The 16,116-nt window shown below is 43.0% G+C and overlaps 1 protein-coding gene across 1 annotated transcript in view; it reads right to left on the bottom strand.

Moving 5' to 3' along the window:
- Positions 1-16,116, bottom strand: part of LOC144774080 (transient receptor potential cation channel subfamily M member 2-like) — a 358,014-nt gene that overhangs the window by 91,601 nt on the left and 250,297 nt on the right. Inside the window, exons 8-9 of the mRNA XM_078659107.1 lie at positions 14,312-14,414; positions 8,600-8,709 (exon numbers count right to left, since the gene is read on the bottom strand). Coding sequence (XP_078515233.1) covers positions 8,600-8,709; positions 14,312-14,414 — 213 coding nt within the window. The remainder of the gene's footprint in view (positions 1-8,599; positions 8,710-14,311; positions 14,415-16,116) is intronic.

Here is a 16,116-nt window from a genome sequence, read left to right as displayed (position 1 = left end):
AAACGTCCTTGTAACAAAAACGGCCCCCAGGGGGACCAAACCGGCCCCTACCCGTGAGGCGCACGGGGGGATTCCGGACCTGCTCACGGTGCTATGGGCCCCACCGATGAGTAAAAATAAGTTGTTTCTGGATTGGTGATATAGATAGAAGGTTTTGTGGAAAACGCGCTGCAACAGATTTCTTGGTAGCAGAGTTATGGTTTCTATCGGTCAGTTTGGAGATGAATGATTATTGATGTTTTATGTTTAACACTATATGTTGAGTTTGTATCACGTTGTATGTAGTCGGAAATTTTGAAGCTTCTAGGAAGTAGGGTGTGGATATATGTGACAAGGTAGTAACATGGAATTGTGCACTGTCTGGTTTCAATATTGTGATAACACAGGAAGGTGTTATGTTAGGGAATTCTTGTGTGAGTCGAGTTGAGTGAATAGCGATAGGTATTCTTGTGAAAGTCTGGCCTTAATGCTCAGGAGCAGTATAGTCCTAACATGTGTTTTATCCCCAAAGAAACAGGTTTGATATTTGCTTGTTAGAAGGGTAAAGTAGAGGGAAGTGCTACTTTATCAGCGAAACGAAATTCTGTGGTAGGGTAGATGTAAGCACTGCCTATTGGAAATACAGAATTCTTGTATGCTTGAATAAACTATCTCTTTGGTTTAGTGAAACAGACAATGGAAATGTGTTTTGTGTTGTAATTAACGGATTTTATTAGCGAAAAGTTTATAAATATAGTGCCGATAAATTTTGTAAAGGAGGGGTCAGCAGAAGTGAGAGCAGAGCTGACATCAGCAAGAGTTGCGCTGGGATTGGCTAGTCGCTGGAGACGTAAACTATTCTGATTGGTGCATTAGTGTGAATCGCGCTGGGATAGGGCCATGTGATTGTGACGTGAACTATTCTGATTGGTGCGTTAGTGTGTTCCGCATTGGGATAAGGCAAAATATCAGAGTAGATTGAAGGGAAGTGTATGACTTTGTTTTGGAGAGAAAAATTTGTGAAAAATGGTTTATTATTATGAGCCAGAAAAAGAGAAACCTTCATGGTTTAAGAAGAACAAGAATCTTTTTAAGAAAGACAAAGAAAGATTCACCAGAGAGGGAAAAGTGTTTCCTCCGCCAAAAACGCCTGCGTCATATATGATGACGAAATATGGCTATCATACTTGTATTTGGCTAAAACAATTGGGTGAAATATACAAAAATGACGGAGTGTTGGCATTTCCAGTAGTAGGTTTATTTAGCACTGTGGTGTTATAGAATTTAAAAGAGAAAATGATTAAACTTGTACCGAAACCTAGACCAACACAATTTGAAGCTTTGATGGAATGGGAAGATGAGATGTATGAGAGAGAAAGAGAGAGATTCTGAGATACAAGAGAAAACCAATATAGTCCAGGAAAATTTTGGGAATCCACTCACGAGAGTAGGATGAAAAGATGGGGGTGTGCTGATATGTGGGATGGTATGTATCTTGTCAGAACGGTGGATGAGATAGTGGGAAGAAAATGTACAGAGAAAAGAAAACATGCAATACCAGGGCCCGATTCACAGAACTAACTTAAGACAAAATCCTAAACTTACTACCATTTTGGTATTCACAGAAGCCACTTACTCATTTTGGTATTCACAGAAGGCACTTACTCATTTCGGTATTCACAGAAGTTAGGAGTCCTAACTTTAGGACTCCTAAATGCCTTCTGTGAATACCGAAAGTCTCAAAGTTAGGATTTTTCTCAATTTAATAGCAGTAAAGATAGGACTCCTAACTTTAGGACTCCTAAATGCCTTCTGTGAATACCAAAAGTCTTAAAATTCAGATTTTTCTCAACTTTACTACTAGGATACATGACCTCTTTGGGATCCCCAATAAGAAATGGTGAGTTTGTGAAAATGTTGCTTGAGGCGATACAGCTACCTAAAATGATTGTGGTTGTAAAGTGTGCTGCTCACCAAAATGGAGATGATTACATCACTGAAGAAAACAACTTTGCAGATGCTATAGCTCAATATTGTGCTAGGCACATGACATCCATGAATCGGGAAAGGGAAAAAGAACATGTTTCATGTCTTTTAATGTTAACTAACATAGTTGAAACTTGGCAGGTAGTGAGACAATTACAAGAAGAAGCGAGTGATGAGGAAAAAGATAGATGGATAAAAGCAGGTTGTAGACAAACAGAGGAAGATTAAGTTTGGGTTTACAGGGATGAAAGACCAGTCATGCCTGATAGCATGATCTCTAACAATGCACACATGGGCAGAGATGCAATGATTAGACTCTTCAAACAAACTTGGTATAATCCTAAGTTTTGCATCATGGCTGAAAGCCTATGTCAAAGATGTCTTATATGTCAGCAGCTGAATCCAGGAAGAAAATCAGTTGTAAGTCTAGGATCCATAGGACAGGAGGGAGGTCCTTTTACCGGAATGCAGTTAGACTTTATTGAAATGCTCCCATGTAACCGATTCCGCTATGTTTTAGTGATTCTCTTGCTGGGTGGAGGCATATCCAACCAGGAGAAATGATGGAGCTACTGTAGTAAAACTCATGTTAAGAGAATTAATTCCCAGGTATGGATTTCCAGTGACGATTGAAACAGACACAGGAAGTCACTTTCAGAATGAGATTATTCAATTGATATGTGAGGCATTTAACATTCAACAGACATTGCATTGTGCCTACAGATCAGAGGCTTCTGGGGTGGTTGAACATGTAAATGGAACAATAGGAACAGACTTGGAAAAATGTGTTGAGCCACAGGACTCAAATGGCGGGATGCTTTGCAACTTGTTCTAATGACCTTAAGAAGCATACCTGACAGGAAAACAGATTTGAGTCCTCATGAAATACTGATGGGACGAGTAATGAGACAAGCATTTGTACCTGTCAACAAACTGCTTACTATAACTGATGATCTTATTCTGGACTATTGTAAAGGATTGGCTGATGTGGTACATTCTGTGTTTCACCGGGTTGGAACTGATATGTGTACTCTTGAAAGACACCCAGCTCATGATCTGAGTCCCGGATAATGGTTACACATAAAAATCCACAGGAGAAGAAATTGTCTGGTTCCACGTTGGGACAAACCACGCCAAGTGATCCTGGTTAGCACCACAGAAGTGAAGTATGCAGGTGTGAAAAAGTGGATCCATGACAGCCATACAATCAAAGTTCCAGAACCTAAAGATCAACATGTGAGTCGACATCTGGAAGAAACAAATACTTTCTGACACAGAAAGTGAAACAGAAAGAATTCCAGATTCGGAAGCTCGACCTGTAAGTCGACATCTGGAGATATCAGACACAAGTTCAGCATCAGAAGCAGAGACTGAAATAACTGAAATTCCAGATCTTGAAGATCGACCTGTAAGTCGACATCTGGAAATATCGGATCCAGTTTGGAACCTGAGAAAGAACAAAGTAAAACTGGTGAAATCGAGAGCACTGTAAATCAAACAGAAAGTTCTTGGAGATAAAATATTGATATCGAGACTGGGTTAATAGAAATAATTCATGGTGAGGATGAGACTCCAAGCACCAGTTATGGAAAAATTCCTCTAGAAAGAACTGAATTAACAAAAGAGGATCAAGATGCAGTTGTAGTTTATTAGGAATGAACTTTACTCAACATGTGCACAAGGCTACTCATGCCAAGGGGCACATTCTGGACCAGGTCTAGACCTCTAATATAGAAATTTCACCTCCTCTAGTCTCTCCCTGTACATGGTCCGACCATGATTTTATTTCCTTTACTATGGCTTATACGCCTTTCACTTCATTGCCCCCGGCTGGCAATTTTGCAGCCAGGAACTGGAAACAGGCCAATCTGGATGACTTTCATGCACTTCCAACAGCCACCTCTCCCAATGAACCGGCCTCCATCTCCCTTCAGGCCTCCAACCTTGACCGCTGCTAGAAGCAGCCAGCGACAAGGTAGCCCCTCTGAAAAAGATCCAACTTAAGCACCCCCACGACGCCCAATGCTGGTTTTCCGACGATCTAAAGAAGAAAAAACTGGCACTTAGACAAGTGGAGCGCCATTGGCGGCGTGCCTATGCCCTTTTGGAGAGAGCAGTTTATGTAGCCTTGCTAAGAAACTATAAAGATTCTATCCTCAAACCTAAATCTGCCTATTTTTCTAAAAAAATCACAGACTCATCCACCAAGGCTAAAGATATTTTTTCAATTGTCAATGAGCTCGCACAACCTGATAGGGTGACGGCTAAACCCGTCCCCTCACAAACACTCTGCGACTCCTTGAACTCGTTTTTTATTGACAAAATTACCCTGATCAAGGAGTATATCCCCATTCCCATCTCTCCCCCCACCCTCCCCGTAATTTGTAAAAATCCTTTTACGCTCGAACAAATCCCTTTGATCTCCAGAGAAGAATTCCTGACCCTACTGAACAAGGTGGGATCTGGCTCTCCTAAGGATTGCTGCCCTCCCCATATTCTAAAAGAGGCTTTTCTCACCTGCCCCGACTCGCCGCTTTCACTCCTTAATAACTCTCTTAAAACAGGCATTGTTCCAGACACTTTTAAATGCGCCGTGGTTGTCCCAATACTGAAAAAACACAATGCCGACCCTCTGGTGACAAGCAACTTTCGCCCTATCTCGTTGCTCCCCTACCTTAGCAAAATATTAGAGGCCCATGTCACGAACTGCTTCAGCTCATTTATTGATCACTCCAAGTTTCTCGACTCCCGGCAGGCGGGCTTTAGGCCTGTCCACTCCACGGAATCGGTCATCTTGGCTGTCTTGGATGAACTTAGGAGAGGTGCTGACAAAAACATCACCCAGGCCCTGGTGCTTTTAGATTTATTGGCGGCTTTCGACACGGTCGATCATGAACTCTTGATTGACTGTGTCGCCAATGCTGGCATCCGTGGCCTGGCCCATAAGTGGATCATCTCCTACCTACACGGTCGCTCCCAAGCTGTCAGGTTGGACAATTTTGTGGCAGGGAATACAAAGCTGACCTGTGGGGTACCTCAGGGCTCTGCCCTATCGCCCCTTCTATTTAATCTACATATGCAACCCTTGATGGTGTCTTTACGTAATAGCCCAGCCACAACTTTCAACTACGCTGATGATCTTCAGTTGATATTCAATATAGACTCTTCTATCACATCCATTAGTAATTTTCAATCCACCATGACTTCCATCAATTAAAGCTCAACCCTGATAAAACTGATCTCGTCCTCAAAGGGGGTCCACAAACCCTTGGAATTCCAGTTTCTGGCCTCCATCTTTGGGTACTCCTCCTCAACCAGTCAACTCTGTAAAGAGCCTTGGAGTTATCATCTGTAGGGACCTGTCCTTGAAACCCCAAATCAATGTGGCAGTTTCCTCCTGTTTTTTTCATCTGCGCAGTATCCGAAAAATCTGCAGGTTCTTGACCACAGAAGCCCTCATCCTCGTCATCTTGGCCATGATCACTTCTCGCATTGATTATGCGAATGCTCTCTATGTTGGAATACCAGCATACCAACTTCATCGCCTACAGCTCGTTCAAAATCAGGCAGTTTGGCTAATTTTTCGCCAACCAAAGCATCAACATGTTACACCTCTGATGAAGAGCCTTCACTGGCTCCCAGTAGCCAAACGTTGTGTATTCAAGCTGGGCTGTACCATCTTCAAGGCCTTTCCGGGTCAAGGCCCTGCCTTCATTTCTTCCAGAATCCAACGTTATGTTCCTCTTCGTGAACTCCGGTCCTCTCACCTCCAACTGCTTACTGTTCCCACCTTTAAACGGAAAAAACACGGTGGACTTAGGTTTTCTTTTTTGGCTCCCCGTTTCTGGAACTCCCTTCCCAATGAGCTGAGATGTGCAACACACTAGACCCAATTCAGAACTCTTCTGAAAACTTTCCTTTTTACACAGGCATATGAATAAACATCTCAAAGCCCCTTACTTCCGCAGTCCTTCTGTTTTAGCGCCATGAAACCGCTTGGTGGAAGTGCGCTTTAGAATTTTTAATAACATAACATAACATAACATTGTAGAACCTGAAATCATAAGGTTCAAGATAAGAAGAAGCGGAATGAGATCTGAAACAGAGTCTGATGAAAGTGAAGGAGAAATAAATCAAAGAAAAAGTCCAAGGAAAAGAGCTTGGAAAGTTGAACGTGAGATAATAGAGACTGAAAATAAAAAGCCAAGAAAAGGAGATAAGTGGCCTAAAGAAATTAAAGGTCCAACATTCAAAATAATAAATGTGAATACAAACCAAGAGGAACAAGTAAATGAGATAACAAGTCAAGAAGATCAAATAAAAGAGAATAAAGAGCATTTACAAAGACCAAAAAGAGTAAGGAGACCTAATCTGAAATATAAATCACCTGAATGGACTTATATTGCACAGCCTGATATTGAGGAAGTGGAGAGCAGTCAAGAGAACCAAGGTGAAATTTGTGAGTAAAAGTGACTATAAATAAACTGTGATCATACTGAGAGACTGGAGGATGCTAAAATAAAGAAAGTGGACAAAATCAAAAGTTGAAGAACTGAAAAGAAAGGATTTAAAAAGAGCAGTTGGCTCAAAGGACATACTTCCAAAAGTGTGAAAAAGAGACATTACAGAATAAAAAAGATAAAGAGCACTTGGCTCAAAGAACATATTTCCTAAGTGTGAAAAAAATGCCTGAAATGACAATAGAAGATCTAGATGTGGCTTTTTATGTAAATGGTGTAGAATGTGGTTTTATTGCACAGGTTTATTAATGTTCATATGGTTCATTTTAGCCATAGTTATTCCATTTAGACTGAATTCAGAACGTTTATCTGAAACGAATAACAACATAAATAGTGATAAGACACATAATTTGATGAATGATGTAAAAATTGTGGATGATACTGAGCTTCATAGAGATAGATAAATTGCTTTACGAGTATGTTGAGACTATGGATATACGTGACTGCTATGTTTGTATGCAATTACCTGCGTCTGTATCAGAGGGTGTAACCAAGGGGTAATGAGTACTTTTCATTTTCTTTGCTTAAAATGTATTAAATAGTGTTTTAGAATGTACTTACATAATAAATTCTTCGCAATATAAAACTTTCTTTAATGAATCCAGATAACATTCTATAAAATATAAACTCGAGTTTGTGTTTATTAAAGTAAAAGTCATTACGATTAAATGATTAGAAGTTATAGGAATATTGTGATTGAGCTGGACTTAATCGCCATCAACTGATTCCTACTAGTTTGGTCCATCGACCAAAATAGCGGAGTACCTTGATGTTTGTTCTTTATGACTGATGAACAATTTAAAATTTTAATGTATAAAGTTATTGTATAGGTTAATAAGGTACCCCACATGTCTTACAGCTTGTCTACTTGTCACTGATTCAGGGGCTGTGTGGGTATGAGAGTGAGTGTGTGTGAGACTCACGGTGGTATGGGCCCCACCGATGAGAAAAAAAAGTTGTTCCTGGATTGGTAATATAGATAGAATGTTTTGTGGAAAACGCGTTGAATCAGGTCCACAGAAGGTGGACACACGTTAGAATAATTAAGCGCGGTTGAGGGCGCCCCAGTACTTAGGTTAAGAGAAGTCAGTAGGGGGAAATCATGATAAATTGAAGCCTAGTAAAGCAACTACCAAGGGTGGAACAATGTGACCCAACCCATTGTGGTCGCTCTTAGGCATATGACAAACATAAAGAGGAACAGCTGGTATCTCCAATGTTAAGGAAATCCATATTGGACATTCATTTATATTATTGTTATATATGTTAATATATAAATGCCAGCTTTGTGATTTTATGCTAAATGTGTTTCATTCTTTTGAATATATTACATTTTCATGTGCATGCACCATAAACTGTTAGTTGCGTATGAGCTATATATTTTTTTTAAAACATTTAAGTAACATTTTGCACTTATAATTGTGCATAATGTCTGCGTCTCCACTATATTATATTGAGTGTGTTTTTGGAATAAATGTTTTCAGGACACATTTAGGTTCGTACACAGGTGACTGATAACTTTCATAAAATCTCTTGCAGAATATAAAGCATATTGTTGATGAGAGTAGGCTCAGAGTAATTATGCAGGCTCTAGAAATGTCAAAGAATCCATGGTGTAGGGGGTCCCTCTGTTTGTATAATGTATGGATCTCTCCCCCTATGTCCTTTACAGGATCACTCCCCATTCTGTGCTATCCCTTCCATCCAAAAGCCACGTCTAGGGACCTCTCACTTGCCAAACCCCACCTTCATGTTCTTGTCTAGTTTGTAGACACCACTGTGTTGTTCTTCAGATCAGTGCAGTACTTCTCTGCTTCCTAATTAGGTTTCTGCCTTATGAGTATATCTATACACAACTATACATGAATACAAGCAAGATGGTTATCATTTTGCTTATGAGTCAGTAAAGTGGGTGCGCCAGAACTGGTTGTGTCAGTAAGATGGCGTCACTGGCCACAGGGGCGCAGTGACACGTCACAATAGCCTCAGTGTTTGCAATGATACAGAAAGGAGGCACTATGCATTGGGGCGGACAGGTGAACGAGTGACCACAAGGACACCATGGAAATAGAAACAAGGCCTGTTGTGTCCACTGCTCAGGCTACTTCGCTTACCTTCCACTGCCAGTCACTGGAAAAAATGTCTTGTGCGATGTGGATTCTGTTCCAGGACACGGCCAGCGTCAGCTGATAGTCCCAGTTCTTGCTACCAAGGCTTTGACTGGCTAAAGAAAACAGAGAGGAGAAGAATAAATTCAACAGGGAAGCAAAACCTTAGAGAGGGCTTGTTCTAGGTCTAGATAACAACATTACAGAGTTAAATAAGGGGACCATCTTTGACTAGTTTGTTCATCTACATTAAGTAGGTATCGCTAATATAAGATACTATTTTAATATTCCTTTCTTCCTCTTTCTCTTCACATACTTGATACCAATAGAAAATACATAGTTTTTCATTTATTAGTACAGTTCTTAAGCCTTTCCAGTCTCTAAAATTTGTATGATAATATAAAAATCTGATTTGTAAGTATATTAGTAACAATTTTGTGTCTATTTGTATCTGCTACGAATTTATTTAGATTATAATATGCAACAATATTAACATACATGAACGGAGAGTCCTTACAGGCCCAGCATAGGCAGTCGCCATCTTTGCATGGCTAAACAAGTATGGCTGCTCTTCTTTGTCTGGCACCGGATGTTATATTATGTGTGGTCACACCTCAGGTGCCGGATAGGTTGTGGTTAGGCACTGACATACACACTCAGACACATATACTCACACATGTGTACGCCCGCGTCTCACCACACATGGGAATGAAGCCCTCAAGAGGTCCATGTGGGGTCTGGCTGCAGAGCTGCTCTCCAACTACTTCAAGAGACCTGCTCCAGTGGACAAGGCCCTTGGGGCCCCAGTTGGCCCCATAATACTGGAGGTCTTACACTGGAGACCTGTCCAAGCCTGGATCCAACTCAGACTCTGCAGTCTGGTCAATGTGGCCATGAGCTACAAACCCCTCTTCTAAGAGGACCTAATAACTAACCCTGGAGGCTTGAGAGGGCTCTGAAGGAGAGGCCTGCTGCTGCTGCTGGAACCATTGATGTTCAATCTACCATAACTCCTTAGCAATTCTTCTCGGTGCAGCCACCTCTTTCTGCAACTCTCTCGACTCCAAATTAAAGCCACATATGACTCCTAGCCTTCTGGAAATGCCTCCAAGCAATCTACTTAAAAAAGACCTGCACCTAGCTAAAAGTACCTAATGATGGCCCATCTAGGCCCTTCAACATATACAAATTAATAGTAAAAGGATGTATACCGTGGTTTACTCTTCTCTACTTTGTTCTGCTATTTATCTAACACTCCACCATGATGTACCCTAGTCTAAGTTAGAACATTCCATTGTAAAGTGCCCTACACCTGTTCTGATCTAGTTATGCTTCATAAATGGTTAAAATAAAATACCTTATTCGTAGACAGTGCATTGCTGAACTCTCCCAACCCAGTGCACAGAGGAGATCATAAGCCTATCGAAGTGCAGGAAAGGAAGCCCTTCTACCCATAAAGTCTGTGCGACCAAGTAAGGCCAGGGCTCACAGCAGCCTTTTCCCATGAATTTGCAAGCAGTCTCATTAGCTTGTTTAACTTCCTCTGAGGGGGCTTAAGGGTTAAGCCCACTAATCAAAAGGCTTTTTTCAGGTTAATTCTCAAACCAGGAAAAAACCTGGGATCTGTGAGTCATATAGGTCCCTTTGCCATAATAAATGCTGATGCTAAACTTTTGAACAAAGTGCTCACGAGTAGATTAGACAAGATCTTACCAGTCCTAGGGAACCGGGCAAGGTGGGCTTTGTGCAAGGCAAAGAGGGCTCAGATAACAGCTACAAAGTTGTCCATTTTTAGGCCCAGTGGCTTTTAAATATGGAAAGCATTTGGTTGGGTGATATGAAAAGCTACTGGAGGCAGTATTTTTAAAAATATATATTTTTATTAAAATTTTCTGTAATACATTACAAAGACATTGATTAATAGAAGCACACAGTGGCACCTTCAGAGCGACTTCGGCATCATATAAGAACAACATTGGCGGATAATCTAGTAACTGTTTCAGAGTCTTACACATTTGGTGGGAGCATGTTCCAGCTGCATAACCCACAAATCCAGGACAAGAGATCACTGTGAGGCAGATAGTGACAACCCATAGCCTGCCAACCATGGCTTCATACTTTCCAGAACTTTTTGGGGCAGCCCCGTGCTTTATAAGTCATCTTTTCCCCCAACATATACATATCCATACTTTTTCCCCATTCCGTCAGGGACGGGATCACCACCGTCCCCCATGCCTTGGCCAAGTCACTTTTCGCCAACACCAATCCCAATTGAAGTAAGGTTAACTTTGGTTTAGGGAGATCAATGTCAGTGGATATGCCCAGCAATACGAACTGCGGACTGAATGGTATTGTCTCCCCCAGGACTGCACCCAACCTTCCCAGCATACTGGCCCAATACTGTTGAATCTGTGGGCAGTACCACACCGTGTGAAGAATTGTACCCCGCGACACTCCACATCGCAATCAGTCTGGTGTTTCCGCCCTCCCTATACGATGTAGGCGCGCCCTATCATAATATGCTCTGTGCAGGTATTTAAATTATATCAGTCGGAACCTGGATTTAATAGCCACCTCGCGTGGGTGCTTCAGTGCCATTTCCCAATCTAGGTCTTCCATCTCACCTAACTCTGCTTCCCATTTCGCCCTCAACTTCAGTAATGTGTCCGGCTTATTGTTAATTATCGTCCTATAGGTCCATGAAACCGCTTTCTCTGCAATTTCTCCCATTAGTAGTCACCCCTCCAGCGGTGCATATTCCGGAATGTCGTTAGTGTCTACTGGAGGCAGTATTGCTCAAATTTGGACTAGGCCCGAAAATAAGGGGGTGGCTCCTATCAAACTTTCGACCCCCCAGAAGAATGGATATGGGTAAACAGCGTAAACTCAGATAAGATGCAGCTTCAGATGGTAATCAGGTAGGACTATCCATTGGTGCCAACCCTCTTTGCCCTTTCAATACGATCCCTGGCGGCCCACACACAGGCAAACAATGAGATAAAAGGCATTAAGATTGAGTAGAATACACAAACTTAGCCAAGCCCCGGAAGTACTTATTTCTCTCACAGTACCTTAGGAGTCATTGAAATGTTTTGAGAAGTTTGACTGTAAAGAATTGGATTATTGGCTGGGGGAGTTGAAACCCAACTGAAGGAGCAAGCACAATCCATGTCAGGGTGATTCACAAGCAAACACCAAAAGAACCTATGCTCAACCCCCTGGTAGCTTGGCACAGAGTGGTCAGGCTTAATTTAGAGGCAATGTTAATGTTAATGTTAAAAGCACACGAATACCCGGAGGTGTCTTGACGCTGAGGAAACAGAAGCCCACATAACGTCTCGTCCTGGAACAACCAGGTCTTTAAGCCGTGCTGCTGTATTTTGGACCATCTGAAGCTTCTGTAGACACTGCTTCTGAATATTCAGATATAGCCTGTTGCAGTAGTCCAGTTTGGACTGGATGAGAGATGTTACCACCATTTTCCTAGTCTCCGTGGGGATGTACTGGAGGATCTTCCTTATTTTCTTTATAAGAAAGTGTGAAGCGGAGACAATAGCATTGGTCTGCTGAGAGAGTGTTAGTTTATTGTCAATCCATACACCCAAGTTCTTGACTTTGGCTGCTGGTTTAGGTGGTACTCCCATCTCTGCGGCCACCACAGATTGCCCAGGTTGGCTTAATATTTACAAAAATCAAGACCTCTGTTTTTTCAGAGTTAAGTTTCAGGCAATGTGTACTTATCTATCTGTTTATTGTACACATGCAAACATGTTTTGAAACTGTTGGAAAAGAGGGGTTTGATGTTTATATGCAGCCACCACAATCTGAGTATCGTAGGCGTACGATGTCAGGCTAAACCCAAAGTGCCGAATCAGAGAAGCTAGTTCAGAGACATAAACATTAAACAGGGAAGGGCTTAAAGAGGAGCCCTGTGGCAATCCACATGGCAAGGTGTAAGATACTGAGTTGAAACCATCAACTGACACTGTTGGTCTCCAATCCTTAAGAAAGGTGGACAATAGGGCCAGGGCTGTGGCCCCGACCCCAAGTCTCTCCAGCCGCTGTTGCAAAAGGACGTGAACAACAGTGTCAAAAGTGGCGGACAGATCAAGGAGCACAAGGGCAGCTGTGTCTCCTCTGTCCAATGCGTAAACTATATATGCAGGACTGTAACACAATGAAAACACATCATAACAGGATCCCACACTAGTTTGTAGTTTGGAAAAATTGTGTATTTCTTAATGAATAGAAAAATACCAAAACAACAAAAATCCAATCAGTATAACTGTAGAAATGCAGGTTTAACCCCTTCAGTGCTAATGACAAGGGTAACTCGTCATGGAGTTTCCATTGATTTCAATGGAAAGTCAATGGAGGTCCATGAACACCCTTAGCAGCCAAGTGGTTAAAGACTTCAGTGAAAATAGCGGCAAAAAGCACCACAAAGCGCCAATTGTGGATTTCTGGTCACGAGGGACTGGGACAGAACCTCAGCATGACTGGTTACAGTGACCCAGTTAGGCTCACTGAACAAGAGTAACTTAAATCCTGGTTTGCAGGACATTGCGATGTCCCGCGCTGAAGATGTGTGCACAGCCGAGGCGATGCTTCGGTTCCGAGGATCTATGGTGTTGCGTTGCGACGTCCCACGGCTTTACAGAGGATCCCGTCTACATTGGATGTTAAGTCTTTTGTCGAGGAAGAGTCATGCAGCTGCGGAGATGTGTCAGTTCAGCAGAGCTATGAGACTGTGAAGCGAAAACCTGCACTGACATCAAGGCTGGTGCTGTCCACGTGAGGGCCTGCCAGTGAAGCTTCGCACAGCGGCAATTCTGATGCAGCCGCTGAGGCTGATGTGGAGTCCTTGCACTGGGCAAACCCTTGTAGCAGAAATGGTGTGTTGTTCAAAGGCAATGCACCGGTCCTACTGGAGATGCACCACAAAGAAGATGTGTTGCTTCCTCTGAGTCCCCAGATGGGCTGGTGGAGCACCTTCAGGCCCACTTCCTAGGGCCAGGACTGGGTGCCATCACTTGGCAAGTTAGGATTGACATGGGACACAGTACTAGGTTCAAGGTTGGTGGAGTCTTCTTTCCCTGAGGCTCTAGTGAGGAGGCAAACCAACTAGCCCATGGAGCCACTGGTTCAACAGATGCATGTCCAGTTCTTCTCACCCAGGCAAGAGGGCAGCAAGGAAGCATAGCACAGCAGGAAAACAGCCCTTCAGAGCAGAAGTCCAGCAGAGTGGCAGTGCTCTCAGCAGAACAGTAGTCCTTCTTCCAGGCAGAGCATCTACAGGCTCAGATGAGTACTGAAGGGTTGGCGTCTCGGGGATACAAGATTTATATTTGGGCCTTCCTATGAAGTGGGAGAGGCTAAACCTGCAGGGGGTTGGCAGCCCTTTGGGCAGAGGCATGACAAAACCTATTGAAGTGTAGGTAGGGCTGTGCCCAGCTCTGCCCTCCCATCCTGCCAGTGACAGCCGATCCAGGCACACCTAAACCCTCTATTGTGTGTGGATGTCTAGGAGGAATACACAAAGTCCAACTATCAGCTACAACCAGTCCTGTGACCCAGAGACAAGCTGCAAGCACTAAATATCCGTAAATGGACATTCATTGAATCTTTCTAGTGGTCCTCTGCCAAACATTATGGAGTGCTTTGGAGCCTGGGAAGGTATCATTGTGATGAGAACAGCATGCAGCACCCTTTTCTCACCTTTCAGGAGAGCCTGGAGGATAGCCATATCGATGTCCTGAGCACCTTTGGTGTCTGCATTAAAGATGGTGAGAAGGTGGCTCATGCCAACAATGTCCTGGATCTAGGAAATTAGAAAAAACATAAGGTAAGAGAGTGGGATGCGATGTCAGAGAGCGAATGGATGAGGTGAGTGAGTGAATGAGGGTGCTGATGAGTGAGCAATGAGCTCACTGAGTGAGTGGCTGAGGGCGCTGATGAATGAGTGGCTGAGTGAAGATGTGCTTAACAAGCAAGTGCATATATGAGCAAATACGTAGGAGGTTGAGTGAGCAATGTGCTTAATAAGTGAGTGGGTGAGGAAGTTGAGGAGTAGGTGGAAGATTGAGATCAGTGAGTAAATGAGGGATCAAATTAGTGGGAGGATGAGTGAGCAATGTACTTAATAAGTGAGTGGATGAGTGAGCAGATTAGTGGATGGTTGAATGAGAGATGGGTTTATTGAGTGACTGGATGACTGAGGGAGCAGTGGTTGATTAAGAGATGTGCTTTATGAGTGAGTGGATGATGGAGCAGATGAGTGCCTGAGGAAGTGTGTGGTTGAGTGAGGGATGTGTTGAACATGTGAGTAAGCAGATTAGTGGGAGGTTGAGTGAGTGATGTGTTTATTGAGTGAACAGAAGAGTGATTGAGGGAGCAGGTGGTTGATAAAGTGCTGTACTTAACAAGTGAGTTGTAGATGGAGCCGATGAGTGAGTGGATGAGTGAGCGAGGAACTACCTGGCTAAGTGAGTGATCTGTTTAAAAAGTGAGTGAATACTAAGCATGGGCGTAAAATCCGCTCCGCTCGCGGATTTTTCGGATTTTCGGCAAATTCGCAATCCGCGAACGCTCGCGAATTTGTCAAAAATCCGTGAATCCGCTCGCGGCGGATTTTTTGCTTGGTTGCGGCGCGCGGCGTGGTGCACGGCGTTCACTTTCCGTCATTTTAGCGTTTGCCGAGTTGTTTTTCTTTGCGAGTGACGCGCCATTTTAGATCTTGCTGTGTGTTCCCGCGGGAGTTTGTCGCCCGCGAATACGTACTCGCGGCTTGCCACCTTGCACAGCACACCTCGCGAGAGTTCGCAATTGCGAACACGTAGTTGCGGCGGAAAGGAACAATCTCGCACTTGCGAAATAGAGATTTTGCAATTTCGCACAAGAAAATCACCAGCAAACAGGATAAACCTTCAGAAAATTATGATTTTTATCAGAATCACTCCTCAGGTTGACATTTGCATGGCCTTTTTTTTTGCAAGGAGTCCATTTTGGGGGGGGAGGAAGGAAGTGCCCCACAGTCTCCAACTTCCTGTTCCTGTCCAGCAGGCTCCTCCCAGTGCTTTGTCCATCTCCTGGTCACTTTCATTTGGATCTGGAGCTGGAAGGATTACTTTTTGTGGGTGCTGCTGGATATTTGGATTTGAGGCCTTTTTGACTGTCTTTGGATCACTTTTGGATTAGAAATCAACTTTCACAAGTAAGTTTGTTTGGGGCATTACAGTTGCTGCAAGTACAATTTTGGAACTTTTTCAGAAAATTAAATAAATTATATTGTGGGTAGCCACAGTATCCAGTAGGACCAGGGTTGGTTATGGGTGCATGATACAACTGTTTTGTTGAATTTAAACACCATTGAGGCCATGGATGGGCTGGGATTGTGCAGATTTTATTGTTTTTTGTCGGTTTTTTGGGCCTGCTGGTGTGGCCCTTTGCCCAGGGGTGGTGAGTGTTGCATGGGCCTAGTCTTTCTGTGGGGTGTCTTCTTGAATTTAAACACCATTGAGGCC

This window comes from Lissotriton helveticus, chromosome 8, assembly GCF_964261635.1.
Source record: "Lissotriton helveticus chromosome 8, aLisHel1.1, whole genome shotgun sequence".
In the NCBI taxonomy this organism is placed as follows: Eukaryota; Metazoa; Chordata; class Amphibia; order Caudata; family Salamandridae; genus Lissotriton; species Lissotriton helveticus.
The sequence above is the reverse complement of the archived record's forward strand: the minus strand, read 5'-3'. Positions and strand labels throughout refer to the sequence as shown.